The sequence below is a fragment of the Caretta caretta genome, chromosome 3 (genome assembly GCF_965140235.1).
Source record: "Caretta caretta isolate rCarCar2 chromosome 3, rCarCar1.hap1, whole genome shotgun sequence".
Taxonomy (NCBI): domain Eukaryota; kingdom Metazoa; phylum Chordata; order Testudines; family Cheloniidae; genus Caretta; species Caretta caretta.
Genome location: NC_134208.1, coordinates 120,550,747 through 120,577,300, shown reverse-complemented (window position 1 = coordinate 120,577,300; position 26,554 = coordinate 120,550,747). Strand labels below are relative to the sequence as shown.

Here is a 26,554-nt window from a genome sequence, read left to right as displayed (position 1 = left end):
AAGTTGTACCCCACATTGTTCACTAATTAAAGCTTATAATAGGAGGTTATTCCTTTTTTATTGCACCTCACTTTATCTGAAACTAATAATTAATAGATGGCAATCCTGGTGAAGGCCATAATTCACAGAAACTGGGAGATTTTAACAGTGTGACAGCCACCATACTTTTGCCCATGTGTCCAGAAGACTTTGCCCCGGCCATACAAGTTCATATGCAAATCTCACCTTTCCCAATTTTCTGATCTCTGGAAACATGCTGGTGGTCATTAAAAGGCTCTTACCTAAATTACAGTGTTGTCCAACTAACTCGTTCAGGCAGTGCTGCCTGGAACCTGGTCTACACTATGTTCCAACAGGTTTTAAAACTGGTTTAGCAGAACTCTTTTTAAAATCTGTTGGAATTTTGAAGGAAGTTTTCCCAGCATAGACCAGGCCTAAAAGTGAAAGGAACTGTTACAAACTGAGTTCTGCATGGTTTACAATGGAAGTATTACCTTTGTGGGGTTTTTTTTGTTTTTTTTTTTGTTTTTTGTTTTTTTTAAAGCAAGCCAGTCTGTGACCAGGTCTGGGAGGCATGCATAGTTTCTCCAACGTACTTCCATCAGACATCAGCAATTCCCTATTACAGTTACTATACCAGTGGAATTCTACTAAAGATTTGCGCTTTGCAAAGCAAAGAATTTGAAAAAGGTGAAGAATTGTTCTACTATTTTTATATAGCACAGCTAAAAAACAGCTACAAAAGAATTACATTTTCTTCATTCCTTCCATATCTCCATGTAAGAAGAAAATCTACCCATCTTATCCAAGGCAAACTCCAGTAGGATTTCTTTATTGGAGTTCATGTTACAAGGTCCACAGATGGCACTGCCTACAGTTAAGGTTGCCTGACACTGTTATAAGAACCTTTTTTCAGCTGTTTTTATTTTTTTCCCAAACTTTGGAAATTGGGGATGAAATTTTCCATGCTAGTGGCCTATCTTGGGTTTTTTTTAAATTTCACATTATACATAATGTTTCACATATTCATATTAGAAATACAAGGGATCTTATGTTAGACAACATATAAAAGCATAGGGCTTCCACATAAACTAAGATTAATCTAGCGAGACACAATAGATGGATACAGAAAGCAGATGTGCCACTGAATTCAAATATGTATCTTCTGAGAGCAAACTATCAAAAGAAAGCCCTTAACAACTGTATATATTGTACTATTTCTATATTAAAGATAGACCTCTAATTTGGCAGTTTAATTCTGTTGGAACACAGCTGGTTTGCTGTGTCAGCTGTTCCATGAGGAAGGCACACACAGCACAGTTGAAACTGGGTTTTATATTGCACTATTCTGAACTAAACACCACTTATCAGGTGAAATCCCATCCCAGCTGGAGAGATTATTTACCAAATTGAATTCCTCTGCCTTATCTGTTAATCATCTGTTACAACCCTGTTCAGCTATTGATATTTACCTACTGCCAGCCACAAGAAGTATTTCACACTAGCAGCGTAATTCTGCCAAAGTATTACTTTTCACATGCATTATATAACTTCTTATGTATTTCCAGTACAGTTTAGCTTCCTATGTGACTTCCTACCATTAAAAAAAAAAACATACCGGATGAGGAGGATTGGAGTACCCTATCAAAACTGGTAGGATAAACAAACTGAACTCCCTCTGCAGCAGGCCCACATAGGAAGGATCCTAGTTTCTATGTATTTTTTTCCATTCAACCAACCTTTGCTGCAGTGAGACATATTTTTTACTTTGTTTTTAAAACTGTGTTACTCAGTAAATAAAATAAGTGCACATCAACATACCAGAGGAGTTAGTGTATGTGCAATGGTTTGATTACAGTTTTAATTACAAATTAATTGATTAACATAGATATTTGCAATGTAAAAACTAGGGTACATTACTGCAATGTTAATTTAGAGACTTTAAACCCACAAGAATTAGGAAATAACACATAATGCAGCAGAAGTGATGTATGAGCACAAGTACAGGTTTTTACCACTTAACGATGCTTGTTAAACAAATAATTAAAAAAAAAAAAAAAGCCTTGGGAAGTAAACTACTTATCACATATAAAGAAATGTATTTATACTGTATGCAGTAAATATAGCAAATATTTTTTTTTCTTTCTAGAAAAACCAGAAACTCCAATTATTAAATTTGCTTTTGCAGCTAGATTACATAAATAAGCTAGATGTTAGTGGCTCAACCCTGATTGACCATGAATCTGCCAGAGCACATGCCCTGTAAAGTAAAATGTTAGTTAAGCAAAACGTATCTAAGTTTAAATCTATAGCTTTATTTTTCTCCAGGGTTATAGGAGATTGAGAGGGAAGCCAGGCTTAACTAAAGACTTGGAGATAACGTGCAGTACTAACCAGAAGAAGGAGTTACCAGATTCATAGTTGTTATCACCCTGCTTCTGGGCCCGCACTGTCAGGTCAAAGTTTGAGCCTGCATTTGGCCAGGAGAAATAGAACATCCCAGAGTTCAGGATTTTCTTAAGGGCATTAACACGATCCTCTTCCTTGGTTTCTTCCTGGAGGGGACAGAAATCTGTTGCGGTGATTTTGTAAACTTCAGCATCCAGGATTTTTCCCACCGATGTACAGCCTGTCACCAGGACCAGAAAATGCAGCCGCATGTTACCTAGAAGGTGACAGTTACATAAGAATTATATAGAAACACAAGCTATGCCATTCCAAATCAGCCCAGCAATCTGTCATGTCTGCTATCCTGCCTCCAGCCATCAGTATCTCTTGCTTCAGAGGAAATAAAACCTATGCTGCGTGTGGCTAACATGAGATCACAATATCTATAAGAAAAGAAGTACTTGTGGCACCTTAGAGACTAACCAATTTATTTGAGCATGAGCTTTCGTGAGCTACAGCTCACTTCATCGGATGCATACCGTGGAAACTGCAGCAGACTTTATATATACACAGAGAATATGAAACAATACCTCCTCCCACCCCACTGTCCTGCTGGTAATAGCTTATCTAAAGTGATCAGACAGTATAAATAATAAATAACAAATAAATTGGTTAGTCTCTAAGGTGCCACAAGTACTCCTTTTCTTTTTGCAAATACAGACTAACACGGCTGTTACTCTGAAAAATATCTATAAGGATAAGTTAAGTTAAAAAGACAATGTAGTTATGACACACATTTAAGAAGCAGCAACATTTCACAGACCAACCAATTTATTTGAGCATCTCTAAGGTGCCACAAGTGCTCCTTTTCTTTTTGCGAATACAGACTAACACGGCTGTTGCTCTGAAACATTTCACAGACCGTAAACTTTTCTACTCTTCCCTCTGTTATCGTGAAAGCTGGCCCTGTGCAGGGGCCCAGGACAAAGCCTATTTTGAGGGTTTAAGTGGAACTGGCCCTGGTGCTGGTTCACCGCACAGGGGCAAATTTCACCCTTGCACGGCAGGCAGTTTTCTTAGTGTGCAATGCATTTGTTTCAGGTGAAACCCTGCGATAAAACATCAGTTACATTGAAGCTTTTTAGCTCAAACAGAGTAATAAAATGCAAACATTACCCATGCTGGCAGAACAGAGTCCCGTTTACTCATACAGCAAATGGGAAAACTCAGCTATTCGCAGAAATATGTGCTGAATGCCCCACTTACCAGGCTGTGTGTGGGAGGGTGAGCCTGGGAGAACATTCAGCAAGACAATAAGACAAAATTAACTTTTATACTTTTTGTTCGACGCCTATGAAATCAGCTGCCTTGACCAAAGTTCAGCGAGGATACCACCAGGAAGCATAATTCTGGAACATCGCTGATAACAATAAATGTGGCTGCTGTATTAAACCTGCGTATATATGCCTCTTGTTATTCATTTTCTCCCACAGTGTGTCATAGGTTTCAAAGCTTTCTATTATGAAATACAGTAAAAAGGAGAAACTAGTCAATTTTCAATTCACATTGTTGTGAATACCTCAATCTACTCCTTTCTCTTTCCTTTTGCAAGTGAAATCACTCATGGTTTTTCACTCTCGTTATATGAAAATCCACAACCCAACCATCTCCTCCTAATTCAGTCTCTGCTATATTTCAAGGTAAGGTGACCAAAGCTGGACACCGGACTCCTAATGAAAACATGTATCTCTGCTTGATAAAATACAGTATTTTTCAGAATTTTTTTTCTAGCCTTATGTTATTGCACCAAGTATGCCATTTTCTTTTGTGAACTGCGGTTGTCCACTGGGCTTCATCAAGCTATCTTTGCTGACTATTTATACAGCAACTATCTGTATTGAGGGTTCTATTAATCTCCATTTTTATGGGTACTGAATTTAAATTAAATTTTTAAATAAAAAACCCTCCTCAGACTTACAGACTTTGAGGCCAGAAGGGACCATCATGATCATCTAGTGTCTGACCTCCTGCACATTGCAGGCCACAGAATCTCACCCATCCACTCCTGTAATAGACCCATAATCTATTTATATGGCTCCCAGACCTATGGTAGCCAAGTGCCTCATTGTCATCAACACACATATCCTCACCCCTTCTCTGTGAAGTACTATTATCCCCATTTTACAGACAGGGAGTTGAGGCTCAGAGAACAAGCAAAGTCTGTGGTGGTCACAACTAGAACTTGATCTCCCAAATCCCAACCCAGTGTCTTAACCACAAAACATTTCTTCGTCCCTCTAAGCAATGACGCTAGACTTTAAGGAGGCAATTTTTAAAGGCAAATGGAAGCTGGGCACCTATCTGCCCTTTGTGCCTGTGAATATCTCTCACTTATATTTTAACATATGTATACATACCCATACACAGAGAATGTTTCTCAGAAGAGAAATCTGTTATTTCATCAAATAAAGCAACCCCCATAGTTTGTAGTGTCCAGAATTTACCTTATACAGTACACATCTTTTACTGGCACTACTGCAACTGAACAGTGTGCTGTACAATACCATAAACCCAGCTTTAGCATACTGCTTAAAATAAACATCACTGCTAAACCTGCCTTGAGAAGCAAAACCTTGGCTGAAGCACAGCACAGAAACCTTCAGCTGTTAATGCTATTACAGCTCCTCCCAAACAAAAAGAAAACGGGGAATCTAGTGAGTCATCCAAATTGACGTAAATGCACACAAGTGAATGCTGTCACTTCTGGGAAACATTAACCTTGTGAGCAGCTTCATAAAGTCCATCAGCATTCCTGTGCAAAGGCAAGGCAATGTAAAAAGCAGCCTCTATACTCCTCTCCTTGGCAGGTGGAAATGGAGTACACTAAACTTCTGCAGACAAGGAGACTCAAGACTACACTGATCCCTAAGTACTGGTATTTACAGGTTAATTCATTGCCCGGAGAGCTCCCAGACACATTTTATATTTCCTACAAAAGACTGTTTCTCAGCTTGGCAAATACACTCTTTTGTGTATGCCTTTGGAGAGTATCTTCAAAATATTTTTGGCTAATTTAGCACTCACAAAAGGTGCTGATTTGCTTGCACATCTCCCATAGTTGGTTTGAGCATTAGCTTCCTAAACCCAGGGTTGTGAGTTCAATCCTTGAGGGGGCCATTTAGCGACCTGGGCCAAAAATTGGGGATTGGTCCTGCTTTGAGCAGGGGGTTGGACTAGATGATTTCCTGAGGTCCCTTCCAACCCTGATATTCTATGAAATCCAAATAGTGACCAACTGGTCAAACAGACCACTCTGTCACTGCCTATTCCATAGGTTCCTGAACTGTGGTCTGCAAACCACTGGTGCGCTGCAGAGAGCTGGCTGGTTGCATTGCGCTGCTCTCCTTGTATTTTTCACTTCTTTTAATGCATTTTAGCAGCTGGAAACATTAAATATCTTCCTATTGTCACTTTTTCCATGGAAACAATTGCTGTAGGGATTGTGAATGAGAAGGAAGGCAAGTCACGTATTTGGGACCAGAGAAAAATGGTCCCCCAATCACCAATGAAAGAGCAGGTGCGCAAATGACATTTTCTCTCTCTAGCTGAAATCTGCCCTGGGAAATGTTTGGGAATCATAAAATCATAGAATATTAGGGTTGGAAGAGACCTCAGGAAGGCATCTAGTCCAATCCCCTGCTCAAAGCAGGACCAACACCAACTAAATTATCCCAGTCAGGGCTTTGTCAAGCCAAGCTTTAAAAACCTCTAAGAATGGAAATTCCACCACCTTCCTACGTAACCCAATCCAGTGCTTCACCACCCTCCTAGTGAAATAGTGTTTCCTTATTTCCAACCTAGACCTCCCCCTCTGCAACTTGAGATCATTGCTTCTTGTTCTGTCATCTGCCACCACTGAGAATAGCTTAGCTCCATCCTCTTTGGAACCCCCTTTCAGGTAATCCCCCCTTACTCTTCTCTTCTGCAGACTAAATAATCCCAGTTTCCTCAGCTTCTCCTCTTAAGTCATGTGCCCCAGCCCCCTAATCATTTTCGTTGCCCTCCACTGGACTCTCTCCAATTTGTCCACATCCCTTCTGTAGTGGGGGGACCAAAACTGGACACAATACTCCAGGTGTGGCCTCAGCAGTGCCGAATAGAGAGGAATCATCACTTCCCTCGATCTGCTGGCAATGCTCTTACTAATACAGCCCAATATGCCGTTGGCCTTCTTGGGAACAAGGGCTCACTGCTGACTCATATCCAGTTTCTTGTCCACTGTAATCCCCAGGTCCTTTTCTGCAGAACTGCTGCTTAGCCAGTCGGTCCCCAGCCTGTAGTGGTGCATGCGATTCTTCCTTCCTAAATTCAGGACTCTGCACTTGTCCTTGTTGAACCTCATCAGATTCCTTTTAGCCCAATCCTCCAATTTGTCTAGGTCACTCTGGACCCTATCCCTACCCTCCAGTGTATCTACCTCTCCCCCCAGCTTAGTGTCATCTGAGAACTTGCTGAGGGTTCAATTCATCCCATCATCCAGATCATTAATAAAGATGTTGAACAAAACCGGCCCCAGGACTGATCCCTGGGGCACTCCGCTTGATACCGGCTGCCAAATAGACATCGAGCCGTTGATCATTACCCATTGAGCCCGACAATTTAGCCAGCTTTCTATCCACCTTATAGTCCATTTATCCAGTCCATACTTCTTTAACTTGCTGGCAAGAATACTGTGGGAGACCGTATCAAAAGCTTTGCTAAAGTCAAGATATATCACATCCACCGCTTTCCCCCATATCCACAGAGCCAGTTATCTCATCATAGAAGGCAATCAGGTTGGTCAGGCATGACTTGCCCTTGGTGAGTCCATGTTGACAGTTCCTGATCACCTCTCTCTCCTCTAAGTGCTTCAAAATGGATTCTTTGAGGATCTGCTCCATGATTTTGCCGGTGACTGAAGTGAGGTTGACTGGTCTATAGTTCCCCGGGTTCTCTTTCTTCCCTTTTTTAAATATGGGCACTATATTTGCCTTTTTCCAATAGTCTGGGAACCTTTGGTCTGTTCTATTTAAGTACAGCCCTCTGTGGCTTTTCAGTTAAGAGAACTATGCAAATATAACTTGCAGCTGGTCCTTATTATCAAGACATTAACAGAATTTTTGGCAGTCTCCCTTCAGAAGTGGCTCTGAACAGGAACAGTATAGAGGTAAAATTGGGACAAGAGAGATGCACTGGCAGAGCTCGACAAGGGGAATTTTCTTAGGTCATGGTCACCAGAAATAACTAGATTTTCTCAAAAAACAAATAAATAGATGTGGGGAAACATAGCAGCAAAAGTCTGAAGAAACGAAAAATAGGTTATAACACACAGCTGCCATATGTTTATCCCCTATAAAATTATTATTAATACAACATTTAATATGAAGGTTACAGGGACTTCATAGATTTCATAGAGTTCACAGATTTTTAAGGCAGGAAGGGATTACTACGTCATCTAGTCCAGGGATGGGCAAACTTTTTGGCCTGAGGGCCACATCTGGGTATGGAAATTGTACGGTGGGCCATGAATGTTCACGAAATTGGGGTTGGGATACAGGAGTGGGTGAGGGCTCTGGCTGGGGGTGCAGACTCGGGGAGGGCAGAAATGAGGAGTTCAGGGTGAGGGAGGGATTTCCGGGCTGAGGCAGGGGGTTGGGGTGCGGGAGAGGGATCAAGCCTGGGGCAGGGGTTTGGGGCATGGGAGGGGGTCAGGAATGTAGGCTCCGAGCAGTGCTTATCTCAAGCAGCTCCTGGAAGCAGTGGCATGTCCCCCCTCTGACTCCTATGTGGAGGTGCGGCCAGGCGGCTCTGCGCGCTGCCCCACCTGCAGGCGCCACCCCTGCAGCTCCCATTAGCTGTAGTTCCCAGCCAATGGGAGCTATGGGGGTGGCGCTTGGGGCGGGGGCAGGGCATGGAGCCCCCTGGCTGCCCCTAAACATAGGAACCGGAAGGGGGACATGCTGTTTCCGGGAGCCTCACCATGTGTGCATGGAGCAGTCTCTGACCCTGCTCCCCGGCTGGAGCGCGGAAGCAAGGCAAGCCCCAGACTCCGCTCCCCAGCAGGAGCTCGAGGGCCAGATTAAACCGGCAGGAGGGCTGGATGTGGCCCGTGGGCCATAGGTTGCCCACCCCGATCTAGTGTGACCTACTCTGTATCGTAGTGTATCACAGAACTTTATCCAGATACACCTCTCTTGAGCTTAGTGACTTCAGACAACTGAACTGTTGTGTGTCACAGGCAGAGAACAGGAGGGACTGAGGTGCCACCTGTGATTGATTTAGTTCCCCTCTGCAAAGAGGGAACTAGCTATAGCTGTGGTTTGAACTGCTCATATTTATTTGCCACATCCGTTAACTATCACAACAACAGATTTAATTGAACTGCTCTCAGGAAACATAGTTCTATGTGCCAAGAAAAATGGACCATACACTATCTATTTTATTTTCAAGTGCATGAACAAAACTGACATTCAGTTTAACAGAATTACTCAACTACCCCACAAGAAGCTGAACAAACCAAACAAAAAATCCCCTTCTTGTTTCAAGTAGTGAGATAGATCTGCAGATTTACACTGTGATATAGAGTGTTCATCTGTAAGTAACTACTTCAAATCCATCCCAAATTGTAGTAGATGGAAGTCATTACCACCTAACAGCTGTTCAGTGCCCTATATGTAATGAGCTAGGCTATGTCTGCACAACACCACTGTAAGGTCTCCTGTGTAGCCACTCTATGCCAGCAGGAAAGAGCTCTCCCACCGACATAATTAAACCACCCCCAAAGAGCAGCGGTAGCTGTGTCAGCAGGAGACACTCTGCTGCCAACATAGAGCTGTCCACACCGGCGCTTTTGTTGGTGACTTATGTTGGTCGGGGGGGGGGGGGGGGGAGTGTTTTTTCACACCCCTAACTGACAAAACGTTTGCTGACAAAAGTGCTAATGTAGACAAAGCCTAAGTACATAATCTTATATGATTCCTAGTGTACAGCCATTACTATGTTTGTTATCCCTGTTGGCAGGTTCATTAAAGAGGCCAAGGACTGAGTAGATGCGGAATGGAAAAGTAGTAGTCTCACACCTCCAAGTCAAGGTAAAGGCTCATTGCCAGAGCAGTGTGGGGAAGTCTGTACAGCTATTACCGGCTTTATACATGGAGAATTTCAGTCTCTGAAGCTGTAAATGAGGCACATTTTACAAGCACTAAAATTTACTTAAATATTTGGTTTAAAAACCACCTTAAGCAGTGAACTGAAATGTATTTTATTGGGCCCAATTCTGCAAGGTATTGAGCGCCGTCAAATCAGTGTCATTTGGCTCTGTTCCCTATAACACTACAAAAATTCATTTTATGTTCCTGTTGTAGAGAGTAGCAGCAACTTCTTTGCTAATTCAAGATTCCTGAAAGCATATGAAAATTAACAGCAATGCTGATGCATAATGATATTCTGCAGTGTGTTACTTGAAGTTATGGGGCTGATTCAGAAAACATTCATGCATGCAAGAAGGCTCTTTGAAGTTAATTTGGCTTTTCATGTGAGTAAAGTCATTCATGTACTTTGGCGTTTGCACAACTGGGCCCTTAGTAATCATAAGAGCCATTATTGAAACTAGCTCAATTCAAAACAAAAGGAGGGGAGGGGAAAAATCAATATTTGTATTATACAAAAGTGGTAGGAAAAACAGCAAGCTGTTAAGAAAAAACAACGAGGAGTGCTTATGGTACCTTAGAGACTAAAACATTTATTTGGGCATAAGCTTTCGTGGGCTATAACCCACTTCATCACATGCATGGAGTGGAAAATACAGTAAGCAGGTATAAATATACAGCACATGAAAAGACGGAAGTTGCCTTACCAAGTGTGGGGGTCAGTGCTAACGAGGCTACAAAAATAAATTTTCCCTTTGTTGATTCTCACGCCTCCTCGTGAACTGCTGGGAATGGGCCACATCTGCGTTGATTGAACTGGCCTCATTAGCACTACAAAAAGTAATTTCCCCTGTGTTGATATTCACCCCTTCTTGTCAACTGTTGGAATGGCCACATCCACCCTAATTGAATTGGCCTTGTTAGCACTGACCCCCCCCCCCCACTTGGTAAGGCAACTCCCATCTTTCATATGCTGTATATTTATACCTGCTTACTGTATTTTCCACTCCTTGCATCTGATGAAGTGGGTTATAGCCCACGAAAGCTTATGCCCAAATAAATGTGTTAGTCTCTAAGGTGCCACAAGGACTCCTCGTTGTTTTTACTGATACAGACTAACACAGCTACCCCTCTGAAAGCTGTTAAGAGGGTCTCATGAAACAAAGGAACGTAAAATACTTAACCTAAAAACTCTTAAGATAATATTTTACAGTGTGCTTTTAACCCAATGCACAGCTTATAAAAAATATGTTTGCATCAATAAACCTATCAATAAAATGGTTATATTGGGCAAGAGCCCAAATATCTTCCAAAACTGACAGAAATCAGGCAACTCTCAGGTCACTGGGATTAAACGAAGTTTGTTTGGGCATGGGCATCTAACAACTGTCCTCATCCTCAAAGCTACTTACCACATTTTAGCCGGAGCTCTCCCAAGCAGCCATAGGCATCCATGAGCTTTTCATATTGCCCTTTAATTACCTCCTTTTCTTCAGGAGCTGAGAAGAAACACAATAAAAAGGCAGCAAGCGTTAGTTACCCAATTCAGTTTTCAGACTGGTATAGTCCTGTACCAAACCCTCCCAGGAGATCTCACTCAACAAACAAGACAATTAGATAACACATGAATAAGTATGTGGGGTTTACAGTGTTAAACTAGGAAGCTATTTAAAAGTTAATGGAACATCCCCATAAAAGACTGAGTGTTAAAAGGTACAAACACGCCTGTTCAAACACCACACAAAGGAAAGAGAGAGGTGCCAGTTGTAAATCCACAGATCATTAATTAATTGTTGCATCTACTAACACATGGTGCAGACACCAGCAAATGGCCTATCACTATCAGAATAAAAACACATAAACGATTAATTCATACAGTCCTAAGACCAGAGCTGTTAAAAAAAAATTATTTGTTTGAATAGCACTCACACATGCTAGGCATTTTCCAGACATATGAGAAGGGACCATCCCTGCCCCAACAATCTCACAGTCAGACTGAAGACAGACAGAGGACATGGAAGGGGAACAACAAACCGGGATTTTTTTTTATACAAGGCAACAAGATTCAATATAGGCAGCATGGCAAAAATGAGTTTTTGAGAGTCAAAAAATGTATTTTATTGAAGTCAAAACTATTTGGCAAAAGAGCAAATCAGTGTAAATTTACAACAGAGTAAACAAGAGAACCTATTCTGATCTTAGTTACATCAGTGTAAATCTGGAGTAAATCTTCTCAGGCCATCTTTATAGATCATAAAGAAATGAAGAAGGGGCAGAAAACCATTTTCCTCCTTTTCTAATGGCAGCAGAAGCACACTTTATGATAGAAGCAAAATCCTTGCCCCGAACACTGCAACCTTCAGGACCCTTCACTAAAAGAAAGGATAACAGAAATAGCTAAAGAGATTGAGATAACAGACTGATGGGGGTGGAGGTCAGATTAACAAATTTGCAGGCTAGACACAAGAGGCAGCAGGGAGAATGGAGATATTTCTTCAAGAACCAGGGACCGGAATGTGCGACATCAACATTATTTTAAGGGCATGATCTAAACTAAAGACTGAAGTGTACAGTATGTGTATCAATGTGAGATTAAGCAATACAAAAATATGACACCACGTGCAGCTCATGGCAAGCAGCAGCTGATGTTGCCGTGTGTAGAAAAGCCACAAAAATTGGCAAGGCGAGCCAACACACTGCACGCATATTAACAGAGCTTGGAACAGAGATGGAAGTTTCAGCAAGCATCAGATGTTAAGCCTGGACTAGCTTGGTTTTGCATACAGTGCTGCAGATATATCCTGTCATTTAGGCCCGATCTACACTAGAAACTTTTGTTGGTATTGTAATGTTGGTCAAAGGGGTGATTTTTCATGACATTTCTATACTGGCAACAGCCTTAGTGTAGGCAGTTATACCAGTGACAAGTGCTTTTGGCAGCATGGCTTGTTTCATTCACAGAACCTGAGAAAGCTATACCTGCAAAACCCCCTTTTCCGCTGATATAAGTTGCATCTACACTACCCTGTGTGGGTTTGCTGATGTAGCCAGTATAGCTATACTAACAAACCTCTTCTAGTGTAGACTAGGCCTTAGCTTATCAGGTCAATGAACAGGAGATGGAATGCGGAAGGTAGACTGTGTGTTGACATCTCCCAATTAGCTAAATGTGAGCTGCTTTGGCTGCCTTCTCACTGAGAGAAGACCCAAAGCATGAGCTATTCTCATGGGCTGTATGGTACAGACCTGCTGGTGGCCTAGCTTTCTTAATAAAATGTTACCATTTAACTTATCAGGAGTGTTTCTAGTGATTCTCCTCAAAGTACTGAGCTGCAGACATGTTTTCTCCCCTGCTCCGGCCCCTACATGCTGCCCTAGCAGTGTACAGGGGTCATTAATGGGCCATCAGAGTCTGGGGGAGAATCCACCCAGAGGAGGTACAACATAGGGGCTCCAGAAACGGCCCTATGCTGCTCCCCTCACAAGACTTGGCACAGGGAGTGTGTCTGGGGCAGGGCTGGGCACAGGACATGGCACTATGAGGATTCTAGGCTGTGCTGCAATCTACAGGCAACCCAGGGTGAGTTGGCATAAATTATATCAGCTGGGGGCTGCTTTAATTTTTGCTGGGCACCATTGTGTCCCCTGGAGGAACTCCGAATCCAAAGGGCACAAATGTAGCATCAAGCCACATTTGCCCATCCCTCCATCCCAAGGCTGCATTTTCTGTGCTGCGTCCCTTGGAGATGCAGCCCAGAATTGAACCTTGCACGTTTATAGTTGCCTCTGAACACAGTAACTAACAACATGCCAAACACAGCTGTAGTTGATGACATGGGGGCTATACAAATCTGGAGGGTGGGAAAGTCCACAGGTCTGTACAGATTGAGTCTTTGTGCCAAATTACGATACGTACTGGGTGGTAGAGTCTAGAGGCCCCATCCCCACGGTGCTGGGCATTGTACAAACTCATGATAAAGAGGCAGCCCCCGCCCTAAAGACATTACAGTCTAAGGCTTGGTCTACGCTACCAACTTATGTTTGTATAACTGCATCGCTCAGGGGTGTGGAAAATCCACACCCCATGCAATGTAGTTATACTGCATACTGTGTGGGGGGGTTAGGGTTATACTGCCCTAACCCCCCCACACAGCTACGTCAATGGAAGGGCTTCTCCCGCCAACATAGGTACTCTACCTCCCCGAGGCGGTAGCTAAGCTAAGTATGTAGTGTCTTCACTACGTGCTACAGCGGCACAGGTGCACCGGTTCAGCTGCAGCACTGTTACTGTAAAAGAAAAGGAGGACTAGCGGCACCTTAGAGACTAACCAATTTATTTGAGCATAAGCTTTCGTGAGCTACAGCTCACTGCATCAGATGCAACCGATGAAACCGATGAAGTGAGCTGTAGCTCAAGAAAGCTTATGCTCAAATAAATTGGTTAGCACTTTAAGGTGCTGCTAGTCCTCCTTTTCTTTTTGTGAGTACAGACTAACACGGCTGCTACTCTGAAACCTGTCATATTACCGTAGACAAGCCCTGAGTAAGTGGGTGGTCCAAAATCAAAACGGTGTTTGGTTTGCTATTTTTTGAGTGGAGAAAGGGGTATAGACTGAATTTGAATTAAGCCAGATGGTATCAAAATGAAAAGCAAATTAGTCACTGGGCCTAATTCACTGGGCACTAAAGGTATATCTACACTGCAAAAGATCCTGGTTCAACCGACTTGGACTAGCACCACGGGTCTAAAGATAGCAGTGTGGATGTCCCTGCTCCGACTGGTGCCCAGGCTCCGAGACACACACATCCCAGAGCCCAGGCTCCAGCCCAAGTATCTATACGTCTATTTTTAGACCTGTAGCATAAGCCCCATGAGCTTAAGCCAGCTGACTCAGCTCTGAGATTCACTGCCACCGGCTGCCTTTTTTTTTTTTTTTTGCAGTGTAGACGTACCCTGATATACATAGGCTCTGCTCATTTCAACTGGGTTATGCCCGCTTACACTAGCAGTGCATTCCCATCAGTGGGTTCAACAAGTGCTACTCCGAAACAGGATTCTGTCACTGGGCCAGATTGTGACTGGCCTTTATGCAGTGCAGGGGTAGGGCACTACGAGTCTTTCCCCTCTGCAAGGTATAAAGGCCAGTCACAATTACAATCGCTGTGTTCAGGGGAGAGTAGGAACTGTTCAGTCTGTGTGTCCCCTGGCATGGCCTACCCTTTGCCCACTTCAAGCCAGCCTGCAGAACCAGACCAGAGTGCGAGAGGTAGCATGCAGCCCTCCTGAAGCGATGCAGTACTGGATGTGCTCCCTCTGTGCAATGGGAAGCCCTAGAAAGAATTCTGTCTGAGCTAGACTTTGACACGTTACTGTTACCAGAGCCCTGGGGAGGGGGACTCCCATCAACTGAGGTCAGCAACAACCATGCTGCTGAGCTGCACAGATAATAGTATGTTCACCCAGCTCGGGTACCAAACAGCAATGTTAAAGGGACACGATCAGACAGTTTAGGCCCAACATTTAGGTTTTATTATTTTAGAAAAAGCATTTATAAAACATAAATTAATAGGAATGTTTTAATGAAATGTAAAATAAATGTACACAAAGCCAGGAGTTTTTGTCTGGATTGAAACATTGCCCTGTAGTATTTGCAACTCATGCTTGGGCACGAGAATTAGAACCAGAATGTGAATGTCTAAAAACAAAAGTGAGATTAATGTGTCTATGGATGTCCAAGCTGGATGAAGCACAAAGAGTAAACAGTCCAAGTAGTGAAACTACTGTAGAACTTTAAAATTTTTTTAGTTGTAAAACCCTAAGGTATCATTGAGCAACACAGGGAACGATGTTTGTGCTTTACATCTGATATAATATTCAACCTGAAAGTAATCTTTCAAGCACCATTTTTCCACTTTCACTAGATCACATAACACCCTAAACATTCTAGCTTCAATTCCTTTCTTTATTAAGGATGAGAATTATCAATGCATAAGATGGCAACTACCAGTTCTGCTTATAATATAAAGTTATGTTTAAATTAACCCTTTTTGAAACCCCAAACCAGACCTCTGGCAATTTAAAGGAATAAAACAGCAATGTACTGTATTTAAATTATACAATGAAGCTACCCACTAGTGTTTATACAAGATTATCTTTCCTATCAGTGTTTGTACATACACTATTCACTTCTGCACCAGTAAGTACAATTTTGTTCTGGTTTAGAGGAGGCCGTGGGAGCAGAATTGGGACTTAAATGTATGAAACCCCAGTAACTGGTACTTTTATAAGTGCCTCAGTAGAAAGAAGGCAGAGAGAGACCACAGTCCCTGCAGCTAAATTGGGGTGGGTGCTGGGTACACCTAAAAACATTGGCTGACATAGAGGCAAGTGGCTTTTCAAGAAAAGAGCAGGAAGAAGAGAGCCTGGCACCCAGTGGCAGGATCTAGCTCCTCCCTCTGCCTACTTACGTCCTGATCCTGCAAACACTTACATACCTGCTTAACTCTATGCACTCGTGTGTGTAAACTTTATAACAGGGGTCGGCAACCTATGGCACGCATGCCAAAGACAGCACGCAAGCCAATTTTTAATGGCACGCTGCTGCTCTTCTCCACCCCCCGCCCACTGCTCATCTCTTGCAGGGCAGGCAAGCTTCCCCTTCCCCCTACCTCTTCCCCCTCCTTCTCTCCCTCCCTGCTGCCGATCAGCTGGCGACCCTTGCCACAGAGGGGGAGAGCCTTGGGGAAGGGGTTGGAATTGGCATATTTCCTCCAGCCCCCTGCCGTGAGCTGCTCTGGGCAGGGGGCAGGGGGCTGGGAGCACCCCCAAGACCCCAGCCCACACCCCCACCCCTCTGCCCTGACCCCTGCACCCGCACACACTCCCAGCCCTCTGCCCTCACCCCTGAACCCCCCCCACACACACCCAGCCCTCTGTCCTGACCCCTGCACCCCTCCACAACTCCAGCCCTGACTCTGGCACCCCCCCCACAAATATCCAGCCCCCCAGCCCTGACTCCTGCACCCTCCTCACATGCCCCCATCCCCCGACTCTTGCACCCCCCCCACATTCCCACCCCCACCCTGAGCACCAAACAGGAGCTGCCCAGGTAAGCGCTCCACACCCAAACCTCCTGCACCAACCCTGAGCCCCCTCCCTCATTCTAGCTCCTGGCCAGACCCTACACCCCAACCCCCAGCCTGCTCCTTCACCCCCAGCCCTGTGCTCAGTGCACTCCCACCCTCAGCTCAGTGCAGAGAGAGAGGAAGAGAATGGCTAGAACCAGGGAGAAGGTAGGTATCCACTCTATGTGGGCAGGGCCGGGATCCCAGACTGGCAGTGGGCTGCGCGGGGCCGGCAGCCGGGACCCTGGATGTCAGGAGCCAGCGGACGGAAACCCAGACCGGCAGTGGGCTGAGCGGCTCAGCCCACTGCCAGTCTGGGGTCCCAGCCGCAGGCCCCACTCAGCCTGCTGCCAGCCTAGGTGAACGGAACCCCAGACTGGCAGCAGACTGAGCGGGCCGGCGGCATAAGATCAGCATTTTAATTTAATTTTAAATGAAGCTTCTTAAACATTTTGAAAACCTTGTTTACTTTACATATGACAATAGTTTAGTTATATAATATACAGACTTATAGAGAGAGACCTTCTAAAAAACGTTAAAACGTATTACTGGCACGCGAAACCTTAAATTAAAGTGAATAAATGAAGACTCGGCACACCATTTCTGAAAGGTTGCTGACCCCTGCTCTATAACAGAGGTCGGCATTTTCAGGATCATAGCTGTGCTGTGGTGAAGGCAGCAGCAGCTTGTTCACCTCACCTGTGCTTCTCCTACTAACCAGAGAAAGGTGAGAACTTTTCAACAAGAAGCAAAACAAAGAGGAACCCGATCATGTGTCATCACACTGTGAGAAACAATACAGTCAGTATATTACCTAGGACTCAGAGTAACAGCCGTGTTAGTCTGTATTCGCAAAAAGAAAAGGAGTACTTGTGGCACCTTGTGGTTAGTCTCTAAGGTGCCACAAGTACTCCTTTTCTTTTTACCTAGGACTGTGCTTCGCGGCATCCTGTAAATAGGGTAGATTTAGAGGGACTAAGCTGATTCCGACTTTTTTCTGCCACCCTCACCAAACAGACCAAAAGACATTACACATACTCCCCTTCTACCAGTTCCAACAAACAAAATTATTATTTTTTTCCACTAAAAATCTTCCTATCCCACATGCAGTCTTGCTAGATCAGCTTTGACTTCCTTCCACACAGGCTTTCAGCAATCAGAGTCTATTTTGTAATACCATGTAGGTCAAGGAAAATGTTATCACTTTACAAAATGAGGTTTTGGGCCAGGATTGCTGCCAGTGCATTAGGATGTTAAATTAACAAAAATCAGATTTAGCAATTTTCTAGAAACTAAACATTATCACTCCAAAAAGAAGCCCTAGGAATAGCACTTCAGAGAGGTTAGTTCCTAGGGCTTCTGTATTATACTGGAAATATTCACATTCTAGCAAGCTGATTTACACCCACACACCCCATAGTATATACTTTTTAATTTAACATCCCAACAAAAGTCTGGTAATAGAATAACGAAAACACATTGTGTAACGTGTAGCATGAGTTAGTCTATTGGTAAACATGGCAGCATACATAGCAAAAGCCCGCTCTGAAACTCCTCTGATGAACTTAAGGCCAACTGTTGTGTAACATTCAAGTCATAAAACACCTGTGACTGTGGCAGCTTAGTTATCTTAACATGGCAATATATTATTTTAATATCTAACTTGCTAGGACATGTAGACCTAGCCCATCAGGAACAATTTATGCATAATTAGCATAGTTTTCTAATGTAGAACAAATATGAATCCTATAGACTACATTCATCACTAATAAGCTTCACCCTCAAGTGCACAAAACATGTATTCAACAATTTGCCCACACAATGTAATGCATCAGTGCTTATATAGAACATGTTCCAACAGACTACAAAAGATTCCAAAAATGAAAGGCTAATTTGACATTTAAGAATGCAAACAAAGTTTTAAGAATGCAAACACAGTTTTGAACTTTGCCATATAATTATCTCCGCAGGAGAGAAAAATGGATCACACTGTGGGTTCTTTTCTGTATTTTAGTAAATATAAAACATGTTCAAATTACATGTTAATCAATGTACAGCAGTCAAATAGTTTGTGCATTATTTGTTTGACTACTAAGAGCAGCTAGGGAAAGAACTGTATGTACAATTACAAAGAAAATTAGTTTTAAAATAGCAGATGTATATAAAATGTGTAATTATTATGATTATTAAAAAGAAAAGGAGTACTTGTGGCACCTTAGAGACTAACAAATTTATTTGAGCATAAGCTTTCGTGAGCTACAGATTACTTCACTGGATGCATTCAATGGAGTCTATTTTCCACTGAATGCATCTGATGAAGTGAGCTGTAGCTCACGAAAGCTTATGCTCAAATAAATTGGTTAGTCTCCAAGGTGCCACAAGTACTCCTTTTCTTTTTGCGAATACAGACTAACACGGCTGCTACTCTGAAACCTATGATTATTAAGCATTTGTATTGCAGTAGCATCTAAAGGCCAAAAGCAGGTGGGCCCCCATTGTGCTAGGCACTGTACAAACATATAATAAGTGGCAGTCTCTGCCCCAAAGAGGTTGCAAACTGAATTTTACCCTTGTCTCACATCCTTTGACTCCAATCCTGCAAATACTTATGTATTTGCATAACTTTATTACTGCAGGTAGTCCCATTGACATCATTTCACTGGATTCAGTCATAGTAATAAAGTTAAGCACATGCCTATATGTTTGCAGCTCTGGGGCCTTAGTATGTTGCGCATTTTCACAGATTGTATGGTCCTCAAGGCAGGGACAGTGTTTGCCTCTATGTTCTCCAACCTGCAATCTTTGAGAGATTTGTTTTTCATAATAATAATTTTCCCCACTATTCTTCATAAGTGAAAGTTGCTTCTTCAGCAGAGGCTAACGCTTAATGTTCTTCTAATGTGAATTCCATGAAGAACTGTTCTCTTTCAAAATGGCTGCCCTCTTCCATTGTTCTAAAATGAGACTGAAGCTGTAGGGCTGCCACTGGCAAAATGCCCTCTTTCAAAATGCACTGTTAATGCACCCAAACAACCTTAACTTCACCCCATGGGGACACCATAAGGAAAAAAATTAAAAATCAAATGTATGTTTAAATATCAATTTAATCTAATCTAGGACTACAAACACTATTTATTATGCACTAACCATAATTGTCTGGCTATTACGTGGCATCACTATAGGGAGGAGTTAAGGTTGTTTGAATGCTATAGATGCATTTCCAGATCTAAATATATCTTTTAAATTAAATTTAACTCTAAATTTCCTTGGCTTGTAATGTTGGCTTTGGAGATAATTACAACAGCCTCATAGAGCCTTTCCCATTACAGATATGCATGCCAATCTTAACTCCATTTTATTATATTTTTTATCTGGAAATATGAAAAAGACATTGTATGCAGTACAACACACTAGAAATACAGACAGACACAAGGACAACGGAAATTGTAATTTTGATTAATTCAGAGGCTTGCAAGGGGAAAAAGGGTGTCCAGTCATTTGCTCTGAATGTGATTTTAAGTTTTTCATTGTACAAAACAAAGATGTTCTAAGTTATGAGGTGGCCAAAGATTTACAAACTTGAAACATTGGGCTTAGATCAGTTTCTAGTTTTGTTTTAAATTTCTTGCTTGTAAAATCCCTGTTTCCAGACTTGCTATCTTTCCATTCTGCCATTTTAACTAATAGTGGTGGGGAAGGGAAAATATATATATTTTTTTTAAATGGGAAAAGAATAAAGTATGAGCCTCTTTTTGTGCATAATAAACAAAGGAACTGACACCCTCCCCCTCAAAAAAAAAAAAAAACCAACTTCAAATGTCCCCTGGCCCTAGTCCTCAATGACTAATGGTTGCTTGATAACTATGAAAAAATATTTTTAAATAAAATTATTAGGGATTGACATTTATTTTTGCCATGTTCAGCAAAGAATTTCTCACCATTTTATGTATATAAGAGGCTATTTCTCTATAGAGTTGCACATCAGTGTTGCAGGCGTAGGTTTTTGTCTCTAAAGAACATGGAAGTTTAAACCCATATGAAGTTGCACAAAAGTACAATTGCACAACTCTATAGTGCCACAGGTATTTTTTGGTTTTGTTTTTATCTTCCTTTAAGGATAGGGAAATTAGATAACCAAGCCAAAGGTAACGTAACTTCAGGCTGTAAATCTGAAACACACAAAAAAATTCAGCAGTGAACCCCACAAGAAATAAAGTATCCTTTGATGTAAATATTCCAATAGAGTGAGGCAATAACAAATCAGCAGCAGTAGGACTAGCCAAAAATTCTCCATTAAACAAATTTTTCCTGATGTGTCTGCTTTTCACAGAAAATTTAGTTTTTTTTAATTAAAAAAAAAGAATGCACAAAAACGTATTGAAAACGTTAATATTTCAATTTGGATGTGTTTCCATAGTGCACCATGGAAGTTGAAGTTCAGTTTCCTCATGTCCCCATTCTCTTCTATGGGCCAGGCTCCCAGCAGGACTTCATCTCCCATGATGCACCCCGGTTATGGAACTCCTATGAGGCATCACCTCACCACGACAGGAGACCATGCTGCATTATGAGAGATGTAGTCCAATCAGAAAGCCCATCTTATACAGAAGAATGGGAGTATAAGACACTTGAACTGCAACTCCCATGAGGCACCACAACATTTCAGAATAATAGTATTTTGTTTTTGACTGAAATGTTTCAATTTTTTTGCCAAAAAGTCCAAATTTTCCACAGAAAAAAGACTTTTTTCCCCAACCAGTTCTAAATTATCAAAGAATGATAAAAATCTTAACGTTTATAACATGAACTCAGTCACATCACATACATTGTATGGTAATGCACATTATTATTTGTTAAGTGCTGACAATGTGCTTAGCACTGTACAAAGCATATATTACACAGTTCTCACCCCAAAGAATTTACAGTCTAAGGCTGTAAGTTGCCCTGTGTATGTGGACTTCTATTCCTGGACAGAGTCACAATGAAAATAATGGGTGCTCCACCGTGACAATGTGATACTAATGCAATCATGTGCCAGCAATGCCCCTCTGCCATGTACATTGGCCCAACCAGGACAGTCTCTATGTAAAAGAATAAATGGACACAAATCAGACATCAGGAATGGTAATATACAAAAGCCAGTAGGAGAACACTTCAATCTCCCTGGACATTCAATAACTGATTTAAAAGTAGCCATCCTTCAACAAAAAAACTTCAAAAACAGACTTCAAAGAGAAACTGCAGAGCTACAATTCATTTGCAAACTTAACACCATTAATTTGGGTTTGAATAGGGACTGGGAGTGGCTGGCTCACTACAAAAGCAATTTTCACTCTCTTGGTATTGACGCCTCCTCATCCATTATTGGGAGTGGACCACATCCACCCGGACTGTATTGGCCTTGTCAACACCTTACAAGTGGAGAACCAGTAACTCCCTTCTCTTCATGTGCCAATATATTTTTGCCTGTATCTGTAATTTTCACTCCACGCATCTGAAGAAGTGGATCTTTTTACCCACGAAAGCTTATGCCCAAATAAATACGTTAGTCTTTAAGATGCCACCAGATTCCTCGTTGTTTTTGTGGATACAGATTAACATGCCACAGTGATATGTTCACACAGATCCAACTTCAGGTACAGGACCTAACTGTTATAGACTTAACAGCCTCATAACCAAAAATACTATATGTGCAACAAGATCAAAGTTAACATTGCTATTGAACTTTGACCTCTCAGTTGCCTGACCTTGTTGTGACCTGTTTGCAACCTTAATGTTGCATTAAAATAGGTTAACTGTCAAAACCTACCTACACAGGATGTATAATACATGGGTACAGAAATGTTTGCTGAGGCTATGACACCTGGGCCATTGGCAAGGGTTGAACCTAGAACCCTCAGTTCTAAAATGAGCCTCTTACACTCCAGTTAGATAGTATTTGGGCCCTGTCCTCGTTAAGGAAATTCACACCAGCCTAACTACATACAGTACAAACCACAAACTGCTCTAGTTCAAAGCAGGGCTTTCTTTGAAGTAGATTAATCTGGTAACAAATTGAAGTAAATCACATTAGTGTAAACTCTACTTTGAACTGATACCACATGTCTACCTTAATGGTTTGCACCAGATGTAGCTTCCTTGATGTACGGTTTCAGAGTAGCAGCCGTGTTAGTCTGTATTCTCAAAAAGAAAAGGAGTACTTGTGGCACCTTAGAGACTAACCAATTTATTTGAGCATGAGCTTTCGTGAGCTACAGATGAAGTGAGCTGTAGCTCACGAAAGCTCATGCTCAAATAAATTGGTTAGTCTCTAAGGTGCCACAAGTACTCCTTTCCTTGATGTAGTTACACCAATGTGAATTTTCTGAATGTACTCAGAAACCCCTCCCTTTACTCTGGAACCTTGTCTTTTTTCCCTCCTTACAATTTTCCATTATTGGTAGAAAGCAGTGCAGCCCCGTTGCTGGTAACAACAATGGGAGCACTGGTGTATACAGGCTATCCACATTTTAACAATGAATTCTCTAGAAAACACAATGGTTAATATGCAGGTGACTCCTGGCAACCTGGGCCCATATCCGCAGGCACCTCCCTACCTCTTTCAACACCTAAATTCTCCACTTAGGTGCCTGTGATGTTCCAAAAGCTCTCACTCTATCCAGTGCTTAATTTGTAATGAAAGAGATGCTGGGGCTCAAACAATTTTTTTTACATTCATAAATGACACAGCAAGCCCAGAGGTGCTGGGGCTACGAACTGCCAAGCCTAGAGGTGCCAGGGCTCAGCCCTGGTACAAATTAAGCACTGACCTTACCCCACAGGGGCCAAAATGCCTAGGTGCTTAAGTTTCCAAAGGTCAGTATTTGCACTGTCCCCTAAATGTTGAGCTGACCCACAGCTAACAAGCTGCTCAGAGCCCTAGCTCAAGCCAAAGCCCCAGAGGTGGCAGTCTCAAACTAGGCAGGGGAATGCTTATCTTGCCAGTGAGGCCTGATCATGCAGGTGTACTCTGAGCTGGGTTCTATCTAACATCAGATGCCCATCAGAACCTGCTGCAGGAGAGCTAGAGACAGACTACTGAAAGGTGCAGGGATAACACTAGATCTGCAAAAAAGCCAGCTGGAACACAAGGAAATGTAGGGTGAGTATGAGAAAGGTGTGATGCCTGAGCAGGAGACAGATACACACACATGGTTTTGGCTGCTAGGACATAGACTACCTAAGCAGTAGACCTGGTTTCTGTACCTAACTTCAGGAAGGGGTGGTCGCTAACGATCCCAAGTGGCAGAAGGTGCCTACCTCTGGCCTGTTAGCCAGGTGCACCATGCCAGCCACTTAAGTACCTACGCTCTTCCTCCCCTTTCCTCTGCATTTCATTCCTGGTTAGCTTCAGGTGGCTCCCAGAACTCAGTAGGTGGCCAGCTTCTGAAAGTCCCTTCCCTGAGCACCACCCTCTCTCCATGCACTGTATGGGGCAGTGGTTCTCAACCTGGGGTACTTGTATCTCTGGGGGTACATCAACTCATCTAGATATTTGCCTAGTTTTACAACAGACTACATAAAATGCACTAGCAAAGTCAGTACAAACAAATTTCATACGATGATTTGTTTATAGTGCTCTATAAACTGTACACTGAAATATAAGTACAAAATTTATATTCCGATTTATTTTATAATTATATGGTAAAAATGAGAAAGTAAGCAATTTTTCAGTAATAGTGTGCTGTGAGACTTTTGCATTTTTATGTCTGATTTTGTAAGCCAGTAGTTTTTAAATGAGGTGCAACTTAGGGGTACACAAGACAAATATAGTCTGGAAAGGTTCAGAGTCACTAATATGGGGAACCTGAACACCTAATTTGGGGCTGAAAGTTTCACCAGGTGGCCAGGCAGCTGGGGTTAGGCGTTACAGTGCTGATCTCTGAGTAACGCCTACGAGCTTTAAGGCTCTGGGCCCACCTCTACACTAGTACCCCTACTGTTGATACTGCAGATGAGGCTGTGCCAACAGTAATTACAGTGACGGGGGGGGGGGGGGGGGGAAGTCTTGTGTCTCCCTGGCCTTACTGTCCCGCAGTGGGGAGGAGGCACCAGCCCCCCGACAGGTGTAATTGTCAGAGCCTTAGCCTTCTGCAGAGCAGCCCAAACTTTCACGCGTGTAGGGGATCCTGATAACAACAGCCCAGCCCAGGGCAGATCCAGCCCGGGACACCCTGAGCAGATTAGAAAATCTGCCCTTAGTTTGGTGCCTAACTGGGAGCTGAGCTCTTTGGAAATCTGGCTCTGGACGCTTAGCCCTTCGATGCTGGTCTGTGCCGGCATGAACCCGCCCCGCGCCCTGCCCGCCAGAGGCACTTACTGAGGGTGGCCACGGTGCCGGCCTCCAGCAGCAGACAGTCGCGGCGGCTGCGCGCCTCCAGCAGGGCGCTTGGAGCCGGCTCCTGCTTCCAGAGCAGCCGCAGCCCTTTGGTCGGAGCCATGGGGGCGGCTGGCCATGGGGAGCAAGGCGCAGGAGGTGCCAGGGGAACGGACCCGCTCCCCGCCAAAAACCGAGGCACCCACAACGGGGAGCGGGCAGCAGAGAAAGCGCCGCCGCTTCCCCCCTTCCGGGGACCTCCCTGGGGTCCAGGAGAGACACGGCTCCCTGCAGTACCGCCCCAAAGTCACCGAGTGGGCTGGGGGCAGAGAAAGTACCGCCGCGTCTCCCCTCGCCGGGCTCAGAGCCGCCCCCACACGAAGGGGAGCCGGGGGCGCACCAGGCTCGCCGCGAGCTTCCAGCCCCGAAAAAGTCTCCAGCAACTCGGCGGGGAAACAGAAAGTGCCGCTGTTTCCTTCTCCCCTCCCCGCCAACGCAGCGCCGCCCCGGCTCCTTGCAGCCCTCCCCCAGGCGAAGGGTGACCTGGCTGGATTGCCGGAGCGTCCTTGGCTCCAGCGGCCGCCCGCTGCGCCTCGCTTTCTCGCGCTCCCCGCGGCGCCGGTCCCGTGTAAACTAGGCGTTGACTTGGTTCCTCCCTTCTCCAGCGGCGGCGGCTCCTCCCGCTCCGGGACAGGTAAAAGCCATTGCCCGTCTGTCTCCCGCCCCGCGGGAAGGGCGGGGTTGGAATCGCAGCTCCGCGGGGAGGAGGCAGCTGCTGCGCTGCTCCCAGACTAAGAAAACAAGGCGAGGAGAGCCGTCCCACAGCCGGCACCCGCCTGACTTGGAGAAGTGAAGTGGCAGTTCCAGGCTCATGCTTGGGGAGCTAATGAGACAGGCACGATCCAGAGACTCCGAAACTTTGACACAGATCAGATCTGGATCCCAACAAGCAAAACTTCTCACCACACTGCACCGCGTGCTGCATCCCTGACGGACAGCAACCAATACCGCACTCTTATCTAGTGTCTTTCAAGTGAGGCGCCCAAAGTGTTGTATAAACGTGAACTAATAACGAGAGGGCATAAAGTAATTTACAAGGTAAGCTAAGTAGTGATTAAAAATCCTAACAACATATCACATGAAAATATGCCGAATGCCAATCCACGCAATAGGGAACTTTTCATATTGGTACAGACAGAACATCTATCCTAGCCAACCTTGTATCCATTAAACACACCTTTACCATTGAGAACCTGGGATGGTCCTAGCTGCACTGGTGGAAGTCAAGCTCCCGCCTGCCTAAATTTCTCAAGAGAGACAAGGTGGGTGAGGTAAAATATTTTTAATTTTTAGTTAGTCCAATAAAATCTTGTCTTTCTAATATCCTGGGACCAACACCGCTACTATGCTGCAAACAACAATGGTAAATTTTCCCAGGCAGTTTTCTTGTATTGCTTCTCACTTCCTGTTCTAAACAGTTGTGTAGCCTTATTAAACA

At 43.5% G+C, this 26,554-nt stretch overlaps 1 protein-coding gene across 4 annotated transcripts in view; it reads right to left on the bottom strand.

Annotated features, from left to right (window-relative positions):
- SYNJ2 (synaptojanin 2) overlaps nucleotides 1-25,922 on the bottom strand; it is an 86,813-nt gene extending 60,891 nt beyond the window's left edge. For 3 of the 4 annotated variants that reach the window (XM_048844126.2, XM_075126833.1, XM_075126834.1), the window contains exons 1-3: nucleotides 25,060-25,922; nucleotides 10,988-11,074; nucleotides 2,395-2,665 (exon numbers count right to left, since the gene is read on the bottom strand). In XM_048844126.2, coding sequence (XP_048700083.1) covers nucleotides 2,395-2,665; nucleotides 10,988-11,074; nucleotides 25,060-25,180 — 479 coding nt within the window. In that variant the 5' untranslated portion in view covers nucleotides 25,181-25,922. Of the gene's footprint in view, nucleotides 1-2,394; nucleotides 2,666-10,987; nucleotides 11,075-25,059 lie in introns of those variants that run through there. The other variant, XM_048844127.2, reaches the window with a different exon arrangement.
- Nucleotides 25,923-26,554: the final 632 nt, after the last annotated feature.